Source organism: Apostichopus japonicus, chromosome 18, assembly GCF_037975245.1.
Source record: "Apostichopus japonicus isolate 1M-3 chromosome 18, ASM3797524v1, whole genome shotgun sequence".
NCBI lineage: Eukaryota > Metazoa > Echinodermata > Holothuroidea > Aspidochirotida > Stichopodidae > Apostichopus > Apostichopus japonicus.
In genome coordinates this window covers 5,474,025-5,495,792 of record NC_092578.1, presented here as the reverse complement: position 1 = coordinate 5,495,792, position 21,768 = coordinate 5,474,025, and the positions used below count along the sequence as shown (strand labels likewise).

The window sequence follows — 21,768 nt, the reverse complement described above, 5'->3', positions numbered from 1 at the left end:
TCCTATTTTCGTTTTGACGTTTTGTCTGACACAATTGTATATGATAGTTGTTTTTTTTCTTCGGAATCCCAAAGTACAGGGTTCAAAGTTGTTCCCGGCAGACGGCGAGTTATATATATATATCGACATCGGCACGTCCCCTTGTGCGGTTACTACACCAAGGAATGCGTTATCCATGGGTACACAGATATGTGTGTACGTAACGTCAGCATTAACAAGGAAAGTTCACCGAAGTACCACCAGCAGTGTTAAAAATAAAAAGAATAACAAATTAAATTTAAAAATTAAACGTTATTGTAGGACACAATCTTTTTTTTGTTTTTTTTGTTAAAGATTATGTGCGATGAACTTCCCCTTAGTTGATGATGGCTAGGGCAACGTGTACTCTACCCCCGTTCAGCCTATCACACCCTCTTCCAACCTACCCCCTCCCTCCTTCCACCCTCGTTCATTTGCCACACATGCGCGCGCACCCAGACACCTCAACAAATATTTGAGCTCAATAATAAATGTAACCCGTGACCTTAGGGTCATTTTACTACATAACTATTGATTTTGGTGAGACAATATAGCGTGATATAAATTGGATGCGCCCTAGCTGATGACACCGCTCCTGTTACGCCCGCTCCTGATACGCCCACCCCCCTCCCCCTCTCAAGCTGATGCACTATTCCTGTATTGACGATGGTAGTAAATGCAAATCACCAAACATGCACCATGATCATAATATAGTCGTATAAGACATGTTATAACTAGAATTTCTCGAATCTGTATAACCAACGATAATAATTCTTTAAGGACAAACCTATCCCCAGTGGAAAGCAAACAGTTTTTTTTTTTTTATCCCACTGGAAGTTCAAAGTGACCATCATAGGTCAATGCCACTACTACTTACGTGTGACCGGTCACAACCTTCTCTTGCAAGTGGAACCTGCTGTGACTGTCTATGTTGGCTCATGGCGTTTATAAATTTACAGTTCCCATAAAGGTGGTCGGGAGTCTGATCAAAGACGATTCCGGGTGTGACCGAATGAACTTATAGATGCCCAAAACATGGTTGATACATAATGTCAGGTTTATGTACTCGTTATTATCGTTCCTATGAACCACGGTCGGATCCAGGATTTTAGAAAGAAGGGGAAGGGTGGTCCTCCACCCCTGCCCTCCCGAAAAATGTGTAGACGTGCAATTTTACATGATTATATTGCATATTTAGGCCATTAGGTCTATACACATTTATTTATTATGCTCCCGTCGAACCACGCCTGTGAACGAGTCTCTTGAAAAGCATACCCTGTTACAATCTGTTTACTCCCTGCTCGATATGGACCCAAATTAAATTAGATATCACAAACTTCCTAAACTGAAATTATATATAGACCCCGCCCCCCCCTACGCCCCTCATAAGAAAAAATGCCAGAAATGCATACGTCGAGCCAAATGTTCATGTGGATTTAAATTACTGCTCCAAGGCCTTCCCAATCAATAAGGAAATAATTGGTGTGATTTTAATCTTTTCCATGACCTGAAAACGAGTTCGAAAAGTAAAACTTAAAATTCAAACTTTTAGCCTCAATTGAGTAGTTAGGCTATATATGTTTGTGAGTTTGAAGACAAACAAGGTTGCACGTGCATTGGTCCCTCGTTCAGCTCACAGCACGCAGAAGTGTTCCCATGTTCTCCGTACGGGACTCCAATTTGATAGAGAATCAGTTATACTGGTTCTCGAGGTGAATTGTTGTTTCCCATAGCCTATGCTGCAGTGTCACGCCATAAAGGTTAACGTATTTAAAGTTTTCTGTATACTTGAACAGACAAACTAACACTCGCTGAAGGTCATTAGATTTCTGGAGAGAAAAAAATAATGTATTCGTTTCAGACGAATAACTGAAGAAGCAATCGTTTCGATATCACGCGGTGAGGAAATGTTATAATCGTTCGATTTTTGCGTCATCTTCATGGATCCAGGGTTTTTGCCCAAAAGCATTGGATTCGTGCAGGGCACGGATGAAACCCCGTATACTTCTGGGAGAGGGGTTTAAGCCCTCCAGAACAAAGCCCCAACCCCCTCCCCCCCCACCCACTCACCGCGCATGTCACACTGAATATTACAAAATATCGAGCGCACAGTAGATAAATATTTACGGTAACATGTACGTAAGGACGCTACAACAAAGATTATGTTTTTGAAGCGTTGTCATGCCAACTGCAGCACATGGCAACTCGGAAAGTTGGCAAATTTCATCAAGACACATCAATTCTTGAAAGTTGGTTTAGGCCTATAACTTGATTAAAAAAAAGTACGATTTTTTTTCTTTATCTCGTCTCTGCTGTCTGGCCGACCACCATAACAAATGAAGAGATCATTTGACGCATTTTTGCCCGATCTTGTTTCTTTTTCTTTTCCAAAAAATAAATAAATAAATAAAACTTTGATTCTTTTAAAAATGGAAGGGGTGGCGTGTGGAACAGCTGGTTCGAAGTCGGGTTCAAATCACCTCCGGATTTTTCGTCACCTCGGTTGTTACACCCTTCGTCTTCATCATTTATAGGCCCGATTATTAAATTGAAAAGAACTGACCTTTGATATGTTACTGTTTATGCAGGGAGATTTTCAACCGCTAAGAAAGTTATTCAACTAGGAAACGTTTAAAGAAAAGAAACAGTTGTTTATAAACCCGAACATACAGTGTCATTACTCCTCTTCTTCCTTGAAATGTAAAGTTTATAGTTTGTAAGTTCAAGGCAGGTTCAACCAAGAAGGGCGCCTAGGTTAATAATCGAGGTTACAGTTGAACAAAGTCTTACTTTCCTGGTAACGTTTCCTGCGGTACCACGACAGGGAAGTTAGTAGTTTGAAAGTGGTTATGGACATGGCTGTCATGTCAACCTCAGAAGGTGACCAAACGAACAGCAGGATAATAATAATATCACTCGCTGAGAGTAATCTGTAATTGTAGAAGAGGGAGGCTGATGATGATGATGATGATGATGATGATGATGATGATGATGATGATGATGATGATGATGATGATGATGATGATGATGATGATGATGATGATGATGATGATGATGATGATGATGATGATGATGATGATGATGATGATGATGATGATGATGATGATGATGATGATGATGATGATGTTTTTACTATGTACATTTTGTAGATGCAAAATTCATGACACACAAAACTTTTCATAATTGCTTGCACTAGGAAAACCTAGACTTTCATTTATGGTTTTTCGATCAGTTATTTAGGCTTGCATACTTATATGGTGTTGTATGAAAAAACTTGTATCGAATGATTTGGATAAGTAATACAGTTTTCTGACTCGCATAGTATAGGCCTATACAGGATATTGTTGCTCCCAAGTAGGAAAGACTAAATATGCTGGTGAAGGTCAAACTTTGACCTTCATTATGCTGTTACTCAGAGGAAACCAAATATGTGGTGGTATTTTGAAACCTCGAAATAACCGGGAACGGGTTTCCTCGAATAGGAAGTGGAAAAATTCATTTGGAATGTTTTGTCGATTAACTCATTATGCGTGAATCCAGATGAACTTGTACGTAGAGGAGTGCACTAATACTTCAATGAAAATCGTCTTTATTAAGTTATAGAACTGCAGAGGTAACCTGAGATAAGAGGTGATAATTGTAAACTGCAAGCGACTAAGTTAATCTGGGGGACAAATCACTGTTATAATGGGAGCCAAACCCGGCGACGGGGCGAGACAATAACCGCGGTCTTTACGATGAATTCGTGAATATTGTCTTGTATATATAGTCAACTTAATGAACCTCCATTGTTATGAAAATTCAGTATCAAACAGCATTGAAAAAGCTATGGAAATCCTTTCAGCATTTATCCAATCTATGCCTCAAACGCTTTGTAAAGATGAGTGGTACCACCTCCTTCAATTGTTGGTACCACCTAAGCTTCTTCAATTGTTGGTACCACCTCCTCAAATTTTGACACCCCATCCAACTCAGAAATCTTGAATACCGGCTGATGAGCGACCAACATATTGTAACATCCACAACTCAGGAAGTTGAAATTTTACATTCTTTCATCAAGGCAAGGCCTTCCTCACACGTTTTGACAACAGCAAACCCCGGGTATGGTCGTTGGTTACTTATCACAATTCATACATTTGCTCTTTAGGCAATGCAGTTCGCCACATTAACGTTTCCTCCGAGAAAAGGGCGTGGGGTGGGGGTGTGGGAGGGGGAGGGGGACCTGGTGCAGCAGGTGCCGCCACGAGCCGGCGCACGCAACTATATATATATGTACATGTCCCCGTTTATGCAGCTGGGTGAACTGGAGAGGCAAGGAAGATAAAGTGCCTTGCCCTCTCGAACCTACTAGAACCTACCATCCTTACATCGCAAATCCATTCTTTTCTCATTGGGCCTCTATATTATCCTCCTGTAAAGTATACCTTAAAAAGTACCCCATATAATTACTTCCTGTATAAGTCATGAGGCTATCCATAAACTCATTGCAAATAATCACGTTAACCTCATACCACATTGAATATAATAAAGAATATCATTATTTATGAGTTGATGTATGAATTGTTACCAAATATGGTTACGAGGATCTGAAAATCTTCTTCCCACAGTATACACAGTCTGGGGTGGCTAAAACTTTTAGACAGCTTGCAGAAAAGACATTCGGTAAATTTTCAAATATACAATAGTAGCATAGATCTAAAATCTAGAATGATATCGGTATATTATAAAAGAAACTTCACGTGTCCTCTAAAAGAAATTATTATTAGACCAGAACAGAAAGATAAGATATGACTCATAATTGACAGATAAGGAGTACTGTATTACAAAATTTGTTAGGATTTGGTACACAGGTGGTGACTTGGTATGCATCAAGAGCCATATAGCTGTCAATCACTGCCTAAAATGTTACGATTTTTCTCCACATGGAATGCAATTTCTCACAAATCTTGTCAACACTTGTTCTTCCCTCCGGTGGACCAATCGTCTCATTGAAGGAGCAAAATAGTGTGTGCGGGGGGGGGGGGGTGTTTTAGCCCATACACATAGTTCATGGAAGAGGTAAGGCGCCATCAACATTAGAGAAATGATACCATCAGACGTTTGTGAATGAACTGTACGATTCGGAATTGAAATGACCTTTTGGAAAGCTACAAAACTTGCTAAGAGGCTTAACTGACCTTGTAAGTTTGAGGAGATAAGGCGGTTTAATCGAAGTTTGTTACCCAAATTTCAAACTTTCTCGGAAAAAAATCGAAAATATCCGATGTTGGCTTTTATTTAACCTGACAATAATTGGGAAACCTAAAGGAACAAAATGCTACGCAGTACAATGAGCTACCAATTTACCACTCACTGATGTCCTTGGATAAAATCATGAACGTATAAGCATGGAGGTAGTATAAGTAGCTTCAAAAGTTGCAAGATATTTCCACAATTTTACACTAAGCACCTTTAATCAAATGCAAACTGATCAGGGGTTAAGGCCACAACAACCTCCTTGGAAGGTAGCCAGGATTATGAAGGTGAATATTGTTGTTAACAAGCAAACAATTTTTGGAAACCAGCCTAACCAGGGATGAATGTAATCATCCCGATGGCACCTAAACGCTTCAGTAGTGGATGGGTAACATTCTTGCACATGGGTAGTGCTGAGACGATTGCAGGTGGTATACCGTATATCATGTTTACACATATCAATATTGTTCAGACAAACATGTTATCGGCTATGAATAGATGTTTCCTGTAATATGGCGTCTCAGAAAGTTGATGACGTCTTCTAGAACACCAAATTCCAAAACGTAGAAGTATACACCAAAGAGTTAGGCGTATAAGTGCTGGTCCAAGAACATCTCGTGTCAAAAAAGGTATAACACAACTTAGCCTGTGGGAATCAATTCTTATTCTTATTTTTTACGAAATCATTCTAATATATAGGTAAGTGAAAATAGCAAACCGGCTTGTGAGCCTGTGTGTATATATAGAACACGTATAGTATATTACAGCGAGATTCGGTACACCACCCACAGAATCTACTCGATTGCAAGATATACCGGTAAACTTGGATGGATATATATGATAAGAAGACATGTGTCGAAATATGTGTTTTTCTTAATTTGAACACTTGTATTAAGGGTCCACATATACTCAATTAAGGCAAGAGTCCAGAGTTGATTGCGGTTCAGATTCGATTCGCCGGTCGCCTTTTAGGAACCCATATACTAAATTTACCTGGATAATAACAAGCACGGCTTCAGGGGTGTGCATCGGGGGGGGGGGGGGGGGGTGTACACCACTTTTTCATATATATTTAATTTATTTCAAAATATACTTTCTTCTGGGGTAAGACCCATTACCGGCTTAAAAGACCCCAGGGCTACACTCCCTCCTTTTTAGTGCCCTGGATCTATTTATTTGCTTGTGGAGTATTCCGTCGAAGCGCCCTGTAATTGGGTTCTTGGAAAATAATCTCGCGCGGACATTTCCGGCACCGACTTGCAAAATCCTTTGTGACAAGTCCTTTTCAATTCATTGCTCATATGGAAATGAGTGTGTGTGTCAGTAGAAATTTAGAGATTTTTTTCGGGTGGAGGCAGGGGGGGGGGGGTTGGCTGGAGGGGAGAGTGATTTTTGGAAGATAATGTAATGAAAGACAGAAGTAGTAAAATGTGATGTCTTTTTCAGTTCCGTGATACAATTCCAGTGTTTGTAAAAACGTTTTTATTTTAAATGCGTTGAATATTGGAACCACTTGCACCCTGCAGCATAATTGTCCCTAGTAACAAGTGGTATAGTCCAGGAATTACTTTATTTTTGTCTGATGAAAGATGCACATATCCTAAAACATCCTGGTGAAATTGTGCATCCACCTATTTCGATGACGTCACATATCAACGTAGAAGAATCTAGTTTTTAAGCTTCTTGTGAAATATCCTCATATCCTCACCAATAATGTTTGGTGAAGAAATTGCACAGAATTTTTTTTTTTTTATGAGACATGGTTATATGAAGTACATTGATCATAAAAAACACACGGAGTACACAGTACACTTTCATGACGTATCGGTAAGACACACATCAATTTTGTTTAGAGGTTCTTCTTAATTCCGACGCCGAATATGCTAGAAGGTCGAGTTATGGTCACCCATGTTTCATTGTTTTCACGGCCACCGAAACAAATTGCCCCCAGTAACCGAGACACGCCGTTGATAGTGGCACGACACAATATAGCACGACACAGTATATCAAAACTTGTTATTATTGCAAATCGTTGCTTGTAGACCTAATTATAAACTTCCTTATAGCCTAAATATATGCCTACGTATGCACCAATTTTTTTCCATATCTTTTATTCGCCCTTTTTTGTAGCTGTGGAAGTAAACCCAGATCCTCCTACATGTATAGGATTCGCCTTCAACAAACCGATGGTCACAAACTGTTATTGAAACTCTTGAAACTCTGAAACCGCCCCCCCTCTTTTCCAACCCCACACAATATTTCAAAAGTTGTTATTATTTCACAAAGTTGCTTGTAGACTTAATTATAAACTTAATTTATAACCTAGATATATGCACCATTTCATGTCTACTATCCCCCCCCCCCCCTCTTTTTTGTTGTGGAAAGAACCTCAGATCCTCCTACATGCAGGACCCTATGGTCACATCCTGCTATTGAAATGCCTGGATCCGCCCTTGAAAGTACCTTTGAAACCTATCCTAATATGTAAGAAACCTCAATTTTGGAGGCAGTATGGATGACTTTGAAGCAAGGTTTGTTATAGGAAAAGCGATTTGCCAGCCATTGATAACATCAAAGATTAAAATTTATAGGAATATCGACAAACAAGACAAAAACATCGATATTTTTACTCTGTAAAATACCAGTGTCTATTACGTACATGTTATACCACCCGCCCGTGTATATTAGTAGCCTTTGCTTTTGTACAATTTCTGGCTGGATATTAATTTGGAAGTTTTCCATAATATCATAAATAACGTGGAGTTGATACAAACCAAGTAACACTCTATACCAACCGTGTCAGAAGTTCAGACGGACTGGATCGCTCAGTAGGTTTTGTAACATGAAACCGGGTTTACGCGTAAAACATCAACGTAAAACAACCATAAAAAAATAATACGAACACTACAAAAAATAGATTTAATGAAAACACCTGTTCGCAGTAAACATAGCAACTGGCAAAACAGACGTTATCTCATTTTTTTAAATATTGGTTATGAGTGCTTATGCATGGAGTATTACATCTTCGGCAGTTTGTTAACGATGGGGGGCTTTAATTGTACCAGCTGTGTTACCTTGACAACGTTGGGAGGCACGAACGCCAACGGAAAGATTTGCATACAAAATAAGAGGGAGAGAGACGGATGTATCTACGCGGACTTTTTTTTTTAATTTGAATCAAATTCGCAACCACCTTTATGTCTCCTATGTTTGTGTGTATTGTCTCCTATGTGTAGTACATTGCCTAATACGTATAGCGTATAACATATAGTAACATATAGTTGGTGATTTGACTCCTTTATATAGTTTGTACCGTCTTCTATATTATACATATTGTATATATAAATATATATATATATATATATATATATATATATATATATATATATATATATATATATATATATATGTGTGTGTAGAACATAACTAGCATTGTTCGATACAGGTAACAAACACCTATACAGTGGAATAACGACCTTCCTTACCGGTTTCGAACCTCTGGACATACAATCAGCGTCCATAGCCTAGTGACTAGGGTGTCCGCATATAAAGCGGGCCCGGTTTCGAATCCCGGTGGAAGCTGGAAGTTTTTTTTACTGTTCTTGATTTTCCAACTCACTACGATTTCAATTATATATATATACAGAAGTTTAAACGACGGTATATGAAAGCTTCACATTTGCTGCATAATTTTGGTCTTTCTGTATCTTATTTGCCTTGATGACCTTTAATCTTGTTTTCTTGCCGGATATGCTATTTTATTTCATATCTGTGTTCGTGTTTCTTCGCCTTCAATTCCCTCATCATGGGGATTCTTTATGTAACGTCTCGGCCACCGTGGTTTCAATTACAGTACGTGAAGATATACCAGCGACTGGTATTAATGCGTTTGGTATATGAAACAAATGATAACTGACAATACCGTGTTACCTAACCACTGATCTGTACTCTAGTGTACAGATCAGTGTACCTAACCAACTGTTTTCTCAATACGTATACGACGTTGGTGTTTCTCTGTATTCCCGAGACAACAAGTTGCCTGCGTAGCCGGCTCCCTTTTCACGATCTCCAGCCCGAACTATGAGATTAGGAAGGAATAATTAGGGACGCTACGCGGGATACTGGTTCCTGGCTACTCACAAACCGTGCACTGCAACTCATAATGTTGCAACTCAGAGATACATATTGCAAGTCAATACGGCATTGCGACCAATCACTGTAGTTTATATTTGGGTAAATAGTTGTAGGATATTCGTACCGTCCGTTATGTTTGAAGGGCATACCCCTTTGTATATGAAGGAAGGGGAGGGGAGGGGTGAGAGTTATTGAAGCCGATTTCCCATGCAGGAGCTATGGGCACATCCTCCATCTGAATATATTAAATTGCTTGCTAATAACTCCTTGTGATATCCGGCATTATCATCACTAACATGTTCAAAACTTACCTGGTGGGAAGGGGCTGAAATGATTTCAATTTTCAAAGAGTGGATAAAATAGATCACGCATATTATCTGAATAAACATCGAGTGTGTAGACGCTTGTGGACTATACAGCTATAACATGACGCATATTTTACAATGCAAATCTTAAGACGGGTTGTTTAGACGCACATACGGACCACGGTAATGTCTGTAACCTACCAAAATATAATCTTTTCTTGGATGTTGTTCACATGTTATGTTAAGAAACGGTGGACATAATAAAACAGGAGAAAAAATCAAATCAATCGTTGCATCTTCATCCATAATGATGACATTTGATGTCTTTATCCTCTCAACCTTGTCACACCTTTGCCACTAGTTGACCCTTAATCCGAGAGAGTACCTTGTGAGAATATGGCGCTATTCCCCTTTCACACCCACTCAACTTTGTGACATTTACAAGTCCGTTATACGCGTCATGTTAATCGGCAGGGGGAGTCGACAATTAAAAAACAAAAGTTTATTCCCAAATTCCCACGTTAAACTGAACATGAGCTATAATGAATAAAAAAAAAACTCAGTCTCAAAATACATAAATATATATATATTTATTGCTATAAAGTCAAATAATAGTCACTGAAACTCCAGCATGATTTATTTGAATATCAGCTGGTAAGCATTTCCCCCTGTCGTTGATCAATATCCGGGGAAACATTTGGAGACTCACAATCCTGTGGGAACGTACTGTAGAAACCGTTCAATGTTTACATCCTGTTATCGTTACAAGTTGGGGCTGTATAGTGATATTAATTTCGAAGAACAATGTTATATTTCTGTACGGCAGGAGCGAATTCAGGATTTACAAAAGTGGGGGGGGGGGGGGCGGGTGTAGCAATGGGGTCGTTGGAGCCGACTCCCAGGTAGGGTGGGTTATGGAAGTCCTCCCTCAAAAAATTGAAACATTTAGACAATCAATAATGATATATTCTGAGACATATTTTAGACTATTAATATAACTCTTTCATTTGATCTAAACTAACGCAGGGTTATACCAATAGCTAATTTTGAATTTTTGTATGAAGTTAAAAAAAAAAACGGGTGGGGGGGGGGGGACTGATGGGTGTACACCCTACACGCTTTCATGGGTGGCGATCCTGGGGGGGATATATCCCCCCCATGAAAATGGGTGGAGGGGATGTAATACACCATATCCCCCCCCACCAAATGCCAGGAATAAGAATATTTTCATGCCTTCATTTATGCATCATCGTGAATGTACGGCTCTTTTTTAGCTTCATTTCTCGCCTACCATAAACGCAGTGCGATCTTTTCAAATAAACCGTCTTTATAAAGCAAGAATAGTTGACTGTAGGCTTCATTGGCCCTATAACAGCAAAATGTATTATTGCGCCCACGGTATTGATATAGTACATATATGCACCCTCATAGTATTCATATAGGCCCTATAGTAGGCCTACACACGTACATGTTCCCTCGAACAGCTGAGAATCTCATGGTACCAGGGTAATGCTCAATTAGGGGCGTCGGAGCGGTTCGCCGGACCGATATTCACGGCGCAAAAAAAAAAGGGAGAAAAAAAGTAGTATACTAAGAATAAAAAAAGGCAAAAAATAAAGAACCAAAATGAAACATACTTCAAAATGTGTTTCAGAAGATTAATCGGGTACAAAAACAGACAAGGGAGAATGCACAGAAGAAAAGCTCGGGAAGTGCCATTTCCTGCAATCTGGGAGGCATTTTTTCAAAATTTTCTCCATTACGCTACGCGCCAACCATTGGTGGCGCGTAGCGTAGTTTGACCTTCCAAACGTCCCCCCCCCCCCCCCGATAATTATGGTAGATGGCCACACTCTGATCTTCCGTACCAATCCCAAATAGCTTCCGACGCCCCTGTTAATACACGTACGTTTCACCTGGATGCCCTAGCAATCGGTACCTAGGAATGTAACTATGTGTAAATGTGTATTGCATGTGTATAGGTCTATAATAGCCTGCATGAGCCAGTTTCTTCATCGAATAATATAAAGAGCTCTCGAACATTCTAACGTAGCGCCTGAAACAAGATTGACAGGTGCAATTTTCCCAAAATAACACCCGAAATTTAAAAAAAAAGTATTTTGGATCCTGATTATGAGATATTTCGGACATGATATCCCTATTTTAAAGTTGGGTATATGCCGCTTGGAAACCTCGGCAAGTGCCGTTTCTGGCCATCTAGAGGGTTTGTAAATCCCAAAATTTTCTTGTACGCTTCGCGCCAACTCATGGTGGCGCTACGCTTAGATAGTGAACAAGGTCATATCCCCCCCAATCGGAAGTACGGATCGCCGCCCATGCACGCTTTGGACCCACGCCTTTGGTGGGGGTTAGGCTTCACGACCGATTTATGTTAGTTCTACTGAATTTCTAACGTAGTAGGCTATATAGTTCAAACAGTTCAATATAGTGTACACTCCATGTGAACTTCATAGTTTAAGTCCAATTTTTGTAAACGCAAACTAACAAACGGAACAATTATAAGCAAAAATTGATGGGACAATGAGATAATGCTCAACCTGATATTCAGAAACCCGCATTGATGTCACTGAACTATATAATTACCATGGCAAATTTCCTTAGTGGGCTACAGTTAATAGCTCATACAGGACGTTGGATAAGAATATATAATATTTTACCATCTGGTAATATATATATATATATATATATATATATATATATATATATATATATATATATATATATATATATATATATATATATATATATATACGTACATATCAGGAAAGTAATTTCCCTTGACATTTCCAACCCCTAAATGCCTAAGAAATTCCTAACGCTGCGGGTCGTATTAATATTGGCATGGGTGACTATTGTTTTAATGGTGCCAATGACTAAAATATCGATTAGCTCCTACATATGGAAAGTTACGTTCATTGCCGAAATCCATTCCGAATAGAAAGTATCAGATACAGCGTCCTACACTGTGAGACACCTACGAGCAATGATCAAGCAAATCTTATACTGCATAAGTAAAGCGTGACTGGCACACTAAAACACCTACCTCAGATGCCACAACCAAATTTATGCATTGATAGACGTGACAAAATGACTTCCAGAGGGGGATGCTAATGATCGGTTCCATGTGGAGAACTGTTAATTTTGTTCGTGACAATACCACCTGTTCTTTTACTTCTAGCAGCATTAACCGTGCAATGAACTTTTATTACTGAGTGTTACAATGTGTTTGTCTCATGATTTTTAGATAACGTTCACTTTTAACTCATCAAAATAGTACGTGGAACAGGTAGCATTTGGAAAGTTCATCAGCTTTACTTAAAGTAATAGCAATACTACAGAACTTGCAAAAGCAACTCTTCATTCAATTTCAATTCAAATTAATTGATGAGCTAGAGAATAAAATGTATCTTAGAGTGACAAATGTTTTTGGTACTACATCTTTAATTTTTATGTTTTTGTTTAATTATCTAGTAATTTGGAAGCAATACTGTTGACCTTAAAGAGTTTCCGGACAATTTCCTTCTATATACACTATTATCAAAATGATGAGTTTCTAATGCCAGTAAAAACGACTCTTTCGGTTTATCACAAACTTAGGCTGATAGGGTGGCGCTATAACAGTTTTGTCAAAGTGAAAGTGTCTCTTCCGTTGAAACTTAACCCGGTCTGTGCTTTTACTAAACAATTGGATCAAAGTTATATTACCGTTGACTTGGCTACAGCATACGCTACTTGCGTACGTACGATACACACTAACTTTGAAGTTAGGGACACTCTTACTAGTTACAAATGAATGGAACATAGGATCATGATACATAGTTTATCCTAACTAAAGTGTATGAAGGCACTGTGGTGAGACTTGGCTACGACTTCCTAAATGCCAAAGTATAATCATGGATTAATTTAGGCCAGAAAGAGTTAGTCTTCAGGAGCGTAGGCCTTCGTAACGTCAGGCCTCAGTCTAGAGGGGTCCAAACCTAGGCCAAGGGCCTAGGTCTAACTGTTGTTGGACCTAGTCCGACATTCGACTAACGTTAGAGTAACTAATGAGAAAAATGTGATCTGGGACATATCATTAAATCTTAGGGCAGTAACAACTTAATTGGTATGTTACAGCTCAGAAGTAAAAGCACATAATTTATTTTGAGCCTCAGCCACCTGTACGCAGCCGACCAGATAAGCATAGGCCTAGGCTTAAGTTAGGCCTACGTTTTTCATATGTACTTATATGTAAGCTACTCGATTTAGCCTAGAATTTAGAAAGTGCTGTAGGCTACAGCTTAGCATACACATGCGTTGCCTGTGTGGGTAACGAACGAACGTTAGACAGAAGTTTGGAAGAAACAACGTTTATAACAAGTAACATTAAGCTAGGCCCAACATAAGAAGAGTAGGCCTAAGATGTGTTTACGAATGCCACTTGTGACTAACACTGAAGATGCCACTTTAGCCTAGGCCAAAGTGCCGATGGGGCCGGGGAGGGGGGGGGATGTTTGCCTGTGAACATTTTGTTTCTATGGTTGAATCTTCTGTTTTTCTAGGGGCAGAAACAAACAGGCAGAAACTGATGGAAACCTTGCCAGACTTAGCAAAGTATTGCACAGATTCCATTTTCTTAAAACATCAAGTAATTTGATATATATTTGGCCTAACTAGGCTAGTAATTATGTTTCTACAGTCTAGACAAGAAGCATGAGACTCCTTACTTCACAGTTGTCCCTAGCTTTTAGCTGGGCCTATTTGCCTTGAAGCAGGGGCAATAATGTAGTAGGCTAGGCGCCCATCGTCTTATTCTCCTGTGGAAGGATGAATAGCCTAAAGAGAAATGCCCTAAATCGTGAAGATAATATTAGTAAATATACAGGGTTTCTGCAGACAGGATTCTCACAATATTACCAAGCAGGGCAACAATTGCCAGGGAAAAATTGAAAATGCCCCTAAACCACTACCCTAAACTTAACATTTGGTGTTATTTTGCTTGTGAGCACTAACGATCAGCGATTCTTTCAGAGCCCATATATTGTGTGGTCTGCCAACTGAGCTATCCAGCTAGTGTCTGCTGCTCCCTGCTACTTAAAGGGTGTGAAGACTCGTGCACAAAGAAACGTCTCATGCCGGTAATCTGACCTAGTTTCGAATGAGGTGTAACAGAAGTGTTAGACACCACCATCGATCCCAGAAAATACACACACAGCTTGCTACCGTCGGTAATTAGACACTAGTGTACAGTCAATACATGCAGCTACGGTCACTACCCACAACACAGTGTACAAAGCAGCGATGGACATTTCAGGTCCAGATCAAACATAACAAGCTATCACATTTCATTACTGTCTGCATTTTGTAGCGACAAGAAAAAAAACTTCACTTGCAAGCAACGGAAAGTTAACTTTTTCAGAGGGCTGCACGCGGTTTGGGGCAAGTCTTCAATGCCTTTAAGCATTTTGTGTAGACATGCTGTATTGCTGAGGATTTCCCACAGTTTCATCTTATAAAATTAGGAGATTTTCACAGCAGGGAAGGGATTCCAATTGAAAGTTCCAGAAGCTTTGTAAGTCTACACATGTAGAAACAGACATGTAATTATGATATGTTTACAGTAGGTGAGAGGTTAAACATTAAGTTGTTAACATACAGTATTAGTATATATTTCTTTAATTTCATCCTTTTAGAAGTTGAAATGGGTACAAAGGCTGAAGCTGCCCCTTCCGGAGGGCTAGAAGACCCTACCCTTGTCGCCAATGCAACTGCTAACCGCATGGCGTTGCAATTTTTCCAGAAGTACGAGCGATTTGAAGTTCAGGAAATGCTAGCTCAGACCTCCTTCCACTGGTTCCTCTCTCAAGAGGAGCACCGCCTTCCGGTAGAGCCACCTATCGGCCTTGTGATGGGTATGAAGCCGTTCTCTAAGGACAAATGTGTCATCGTCTTACCGATGGCGGATCGGTCGAAGGAGGAGGAGAACATAGATTTCAGGGAGGTCCACCAGATTCTGAGGGAACTTGTGATGGGACTTTACTGTTTGAACCAAGTGCCTTCCATTACTCTGGAAGCAAACTTTGACCAGAGTACCAGTTGTCAGATTCCGCCCGCCTACACCGATACTAAAGTCGGACAGGTTCTGATCGATATCGATTATATGATGAAAGCTCTCTGGCACGGAGCATACTTCCCGAAAGAGAAGAGGCTGAAGTTTGCGGAGAAATGGAGATCGAGTTTGAATGTCAACGCGCTGGGCGTTGCCGAGACCAAGAAGATCATACCGACAGAGTTTGCACTTGCAGGTTTGTAACTGCTTTTTTTAAGAAACTCTCGACAGCCTTCGAAAGTTATGTACGTGTGCAAAATGTTATGTACATACATGTGCAAACTGTTATGTACATGTACAAACTTTTATGTACATGTGCAATTTTATTTACACATGCAAACTGTTATGTACATGTGCAAAATGTTATGTGCATGTGCCAACTGTTATGTACATGTGCAAAATGTTATGTACATGTACAAATGAACGTTATGTATATGTGCAAAATGTAATGTACATGTACAAATGTTATGTACCGTACACCTGGCAATGGAGAAGCATTGAGCCAGTGAGTAGTTTATTGTTTTAATCGGTCATCAAGATCAAGTGCATTAAATTGCTTGAATAACTCGGTGCAAGGGTAAGGTTCCTGTTTTGCATGGCACCATCCTCTCATGTCTGGACTTTACCAATAAACTGCAACATAATATTCATTATGAGCTTGTTACAACAGATGCTTGCTCTTGATAAATTTGGTCAAGGTTTCAAGACAAAATATATATCATAATATATGAGGACGGTTGATACTTTGCATATAAGAATCAAGGCTGAATATCTTCAGAGATGTCTCAACTGTCAAGATTGCATACCAGCTTTACTACCCTTTAGAAAGAAACTGATAGATTTTAAAGCACAGGCTATTGCATTTAGTCGCAATCATGGGTTCTCTGTAATCTGAGGATATAGAAAAAATGTGTAAAAGTAAGTTGGCCTGACGTTTCGATCCTAGCAGGATCTTCTTCAGAGGATACATGTTCTCTTACACAGGCTCTCTAGTGGATAAGCAGTTTGCTAACAGTTTTATTTTATTTTGATATAGAAAAAGTTTGTAAAATTCAATTTTGACCTTATTTATGTTCTTGGCTACTATGAAAAGGGATGATAGATATCACGCGGGACCCCGACTACGCTACCATCTACGATGACATGCGACTGTTCCCCATGAGCAAGAAGGATGCCAACCAGGACAAGAAGTTGTTCATGCAGTACGTCGACAAGATGGGGCTGACCATGACCTGGCGGCAGGATTCCATCAGCCAGCAGGATAACGTCTTCCTCGTCGATTCCAAGTCCGAGGTGGCCGGAATCATAAAGCTGCATGAGGACCAGGTCAAGCGGGACACCTTCGAGCGTCTTCAGACGAGACTGCAAGCTCACGTCGACGTCATTCAGAGGAGTTTAGCAAGGAAGGCGGAGACCCGCAAAGAGATGGAGCTCATGAAACTGGTCAGTTTCCTGGTGCCATTTCTAATGGGAATGAGACGGAGGAACAAAATACCAGACATCGAGAAACTTTTACCCCCTCTGCCAGGTGGGTTCATTTCTAGAAAGCTTTGTTACTGTATAAATGGTTACATAGATTTGGCAGACGTGTTCATTTAAAGTATGTGAAGACTGGCGCACAAAGAAATGTCTCATGCCGGTAATCTGACCTAGTTTCGAATGAGGTGTAACAGAAGTGTTAGACACCACCATCGATCCCAGAAAATACACATACAGCTTGCTACCGCCGGTAATTAGACACTAGAGTACAGTCAATACATACAGCTGCGGTCAATACCCACAGCACAGTGCACAAACGATACAGCAATGGACATCTCAGGTCCAGCTAAATAATAACAAGGTATCCATTTCATTTCTGTACTGTCTGCATTTTGTAGCGACAGGCAGAAAACTTCACTTGCAAGCAACGGAAAGTTAACTTTTTCAGAGTGCGGCACGCAGTTTGGGGCGAGTCTTCAATGCCTTTAAATCATATTGAAGAAGCAAACAGTATTCAAACAATGCACTAGTGTTTGATACCGTAAATACATCAATTAAATAAATACTAATTAGTCAAGAGAATTAAGATTGATATATAGAACACGATGTATGTCAAATATTTTAGTAACCGTTCTATTCACCGAAGTATTCATAGTCGAACCTGTCTAACATCCACAATTTCATTTGTTCGTATCTTTAGCCGACGATTGCAAGACAGAAAGAGAACTCCCACCCCTGATGCTTTCTCCGGATTTTCGTTGCCCAAACTTTGATTTTGGGAACAAGTATTTCCACTTGCATGGAGGCATCCAGGTGGACATCGAATCGGATGAGGTTCAGGATCTCCCGGAGGACATCCGGGCCGTGTACGACGAAATCGAGCGGGAAGCGATCGCTTATTTGAAACGAGTGACGGATAGGAGCTACCCGTACCAGGAGAGTTATCCACTTCCGATGCGAGAGATAAATGGCAAAAAGTATAGAGCACGACTCAAATTTGAAACAATTAATCTTATATACATATATGTCTTATATATATATGTAAAGCCTTGGAGGAAACAAGACTAGAGTATCAATAGGATTTTATATGCATGCCCTTTCACGTTACGATTAGGTCAATGTTTGATTGAAAAACTTAAATGAATAAAAAAATAATGGTAAATGTCTGAATGAATTTGTAGTGTAAAGTCCTAGATTCATTGTGTATGACATCGATCAATTGAGATAGTGTATAGATATTAGTTAAGCAGAGTACTGTCAAAGCATTGTAAGACAGTTTTGTAAGGCACTTTGTGAAAAGTAGGTGGCTGAGGGGGCTGCAGTATCCCGCAGCCAGGCTGTGTAGAAACTGAGTGTAATATTTTGGTCTGTGGAGTTTCACAAAATAGTGGTGTACTGTAGTTTACACATGATAGGCACTGCTGTTCTCCTGAGATTATGCTGAGATTACAGTTTGGTGTTAGTTCAGCTTGGCTGCAGGGCATCTTGCAGCTGCTGCAGCTTTTTCTATTTAGCACTGTCCCGTAGTAGGTTTTGATACTATATCAATATTAAAATCTCACAAAAATGCAATTTCGGTCGAGTTTTCATTTTCAACAAATTAAATTAATTTTTCAACAAAATTTAAAGTTTGATGAAATGGGATGATTCTTAAGGCTGGCTAATTAACTTCTTGTTGTGAAGAAATCCTTAATAGAATAATCTTATTTTGAGCAATACTGAACAAATTTGATAATTTCTTTTGTGTAAAATTAGCTAGCTAACTGAAAATGTAATTTCAACTGACTTTAACTTTCTAGTACATCCATTTTTTTTTTTTCGTTGGACTGTTCTCGTGAAATGAAGTCTTTGCTTCGCAAGATTGCACAGATAGAATTTCTTCAGAACTTTGGATAACAGAGAGCGTCACTTCTTGCCATAAATAAAGCTATGTACAGGAGTGAGTGCATGTATTACTTATAAAATTAAAGTGGTATTTGTAACTGTTCAGTTCTGCTAATAGAGAGACGAAGCCCCTTACTTCAGATTCTTCACTTAGTATTAAATTTATTCAAATGTATTTTATTCAACAGGTACTGTTTCTTTGCCATCCAGTTTGAAACCTACTACCGTGTTTCACCAGCTCAACCTCTGTGGGTGCATGCTTTCTACGAGAAGATCAAGGACTTGAAACCGAAGCGTCTACCTCTAGCCGATAATCAGATGCACGAACAATTTAAGAAACGTTACAACTACAAGCAAGCCATTAAGTATAAGGTAGCCAAACTGAGTTGTGTATTAACTTTAATCTTTGCAGAGTTATGAAGCTATCACCAGGAGTAGTTCTTTCTTGTTTTTGTAATCATTATGTAGCTTAAAAAGTGAAGTATATCTTTGACAGACAAAAAGAGGAACATATTCTAAGTATTCTGTTGAAATGTGTTACCCATTCTTACGTAGCGTTATTTGAGAAATTGATAATTGAAGTTGTCACAGATTTGGATGAATTTCAGGAGAATGTATTTGTTTGTATTTGTGCCATTGAGAAGTTGAGACCTTTAAGAACTATTTACAATTACTTGAAAATTGTGACAAATTCAAACAATATTTATCTCCTTTTCTCGTAGGTTTCAGTAAATTTGATTACAAATTATTTACAGAACTGGTGTAACTTCCCCATCTTCAAAATTTTTATCACTTAAAACGTGCAAATGGAAGTTCAAACTTCAAGTTTGAGCTAATCTTCAAATGAAAGTTCCTACATTAAAAAATATTATTATTAAATATATTGGCTTGTCCCTTTATGGATGCATCACTTGATTGACAATTTTGTTATTGTTTTTTTTAAACTTTTATCGTTCCACCAGAATCATCATGCTGGCTTGAAGCAGTCTGCTATCAGGGGTCTTTGTTCCATTTTTTACACTCTTGCCAGAAAGAGCGCCCCCTCTCAACTAGGGAAGCAAGATGAGGACGGCTATTCGTTGGCTCATTATGCGGCTCTGTACAACCGGCCACAGATACTTCAACTCCTCATCGGTCAAGGTCAGGATTTGAACGTTCGCCGCTTTCACCTCACTTCATCCGTGGGTAAGTCAATCCTGAGAGACCAATTTTAAACTTCATGAAAAGCTAAAAACAAAAGGAAATTGTTTTGCACCCAGGTTTATTTTCTGAATACAACTTGATAAGAATTTGAGAGCTAATGGGACATGCAAAAGAGAATTCTGTCAAACTGTACCTCAAAATAACCTCAATACTGAAAAAGGAAAAAAGTCTTACCAATAGTCCTGGTTTGTGACCGTTGAATTCTTTAGGATTTAATTTTAATTTTTACGTTGGCCAAATTTGTGAAAGTTAAAAGACAATCACATCAAGTGGAGAGAAAGGGTATCTTAATGTTAGCAAGGAATTTAACATCAGAATGAAACGAAATAGGAAACAGAATCCGGGCTTCCTATAGAGGGACACTGTTCAGTTGTCTGATCTTTGGTGTGTGTTGTGATTACAATCTTGGACGCAGTTGGTTCTTTAATAATTCTTCATAAAATGTATACATGTCTTCGTAGTTAGCATACACAACCATATTCAACTTCACCTCTCACCTCAACCACTCTCTGTCCACCCCCCTCATCCCCAATCCCCCTTCCCCTCTTCTCCAATCCCCCTCATCCCCAACCCCCTTCCCACAGTCCCTCCACATCAAATCCTTGGATAGCTCCAGTCTCTAGCTATAACATTGTTTGTTAGCATCTCTCGGGCAGTAACGCAACAAACTAACCACATCTCTGCCATTGTGGAGACGTTTACATGTTAACACGACCATCTGCATTATTAAGCAATGTTGCAAATTCAAAGGACTGTTTCTCGCACAATGCTGTGTGGACTGAACTGGAGGTCTGCAAAAACCTTTGTGTTAGAAGGTGAAGATCAAACAAATGTTCACTTCTTATAACCATAATAAAAACTACAGTGATGTAATATCCCTAGCTACATACCGTTGTATATACCCACTCGGCTCATACAGATGATTAAACACAACATTCCTGGTTCCCTTTGATTGCACCCTATCTTACTCCACCCCTCCCTCCCCCCCCCAATCCTCTCTACCCTACTGTTATCTTCTGTCCTCCCACGACAAATAACATCACTGCAATTATAATGTTCCTTCGCTAAAAGAGCACTCCTCATGCAATATCTGAATGCACACATTCATATCTAGTTTTTAAAGGTCTGCTGTATAGACCCCAACTATTGCACACTATCATGGAAAAGTTTCTTGAGATTACGTAATCGACCTGCCTTGGTCCTAAAATGACCTCTTTTTACCAATTAGTCTGCAACGCTTGCCACATATTTTGTCTTGTATGATGGTCTTTGTGTGTGAATGGCTGTATGATTAACTAAACTGTAGACATGAACATATTTCCACACAGTGTTTACACAATGGAGCCTAATGGTGTTAAAGAAGCTATGCAGGCTAATTGTAGAGCCTGAGGTCGATTACAT

General features: G+C 39.4%; 1 protein-coding gene across 1 annotated transcript in view; it reads left to right on the top strand.

Moving 5' to 3' along the window:
* The first annotated feature begins 13,424 nt into the window (after window positions 1–13,424).
* The window catches only part of LOC139958582 (ankyrin and armadillo repeat-containing protein-like), a 28,156-nt gene continuing 19,812 nt past the window's right edge, over window positions 13,425–21,768 (top strand). The window contains exons 1-6 of the mRNA XM_071955734.1: window positions 13,425–13,565; window positions 15,386–15,997; window positions 16,895–17,329; window positions 17,981–18,257; window positions 19,353–19,536; window positions 20,127–20,349. Of these exons, the coding sequence (XP_071811835.1) occupies window positions 15,394–15,997; window positions 16,895–17,329; window positions 17,981–18,257; window positions 19,353–19,536; window positions 20,127–20,349 (1,723 nt within the window). The 5' untranslated portion in view covers window positions 13,425–13,565; window positions 15,386–15,393. The remainder of the gene's footprint in view (window positions 13,566–15,385; window positions 15,998–16,894; window positions 17,330–17,980; window positions 18,258–19,352; window positions 19,537–20,126; window positions 20,350–21,768) is intronic.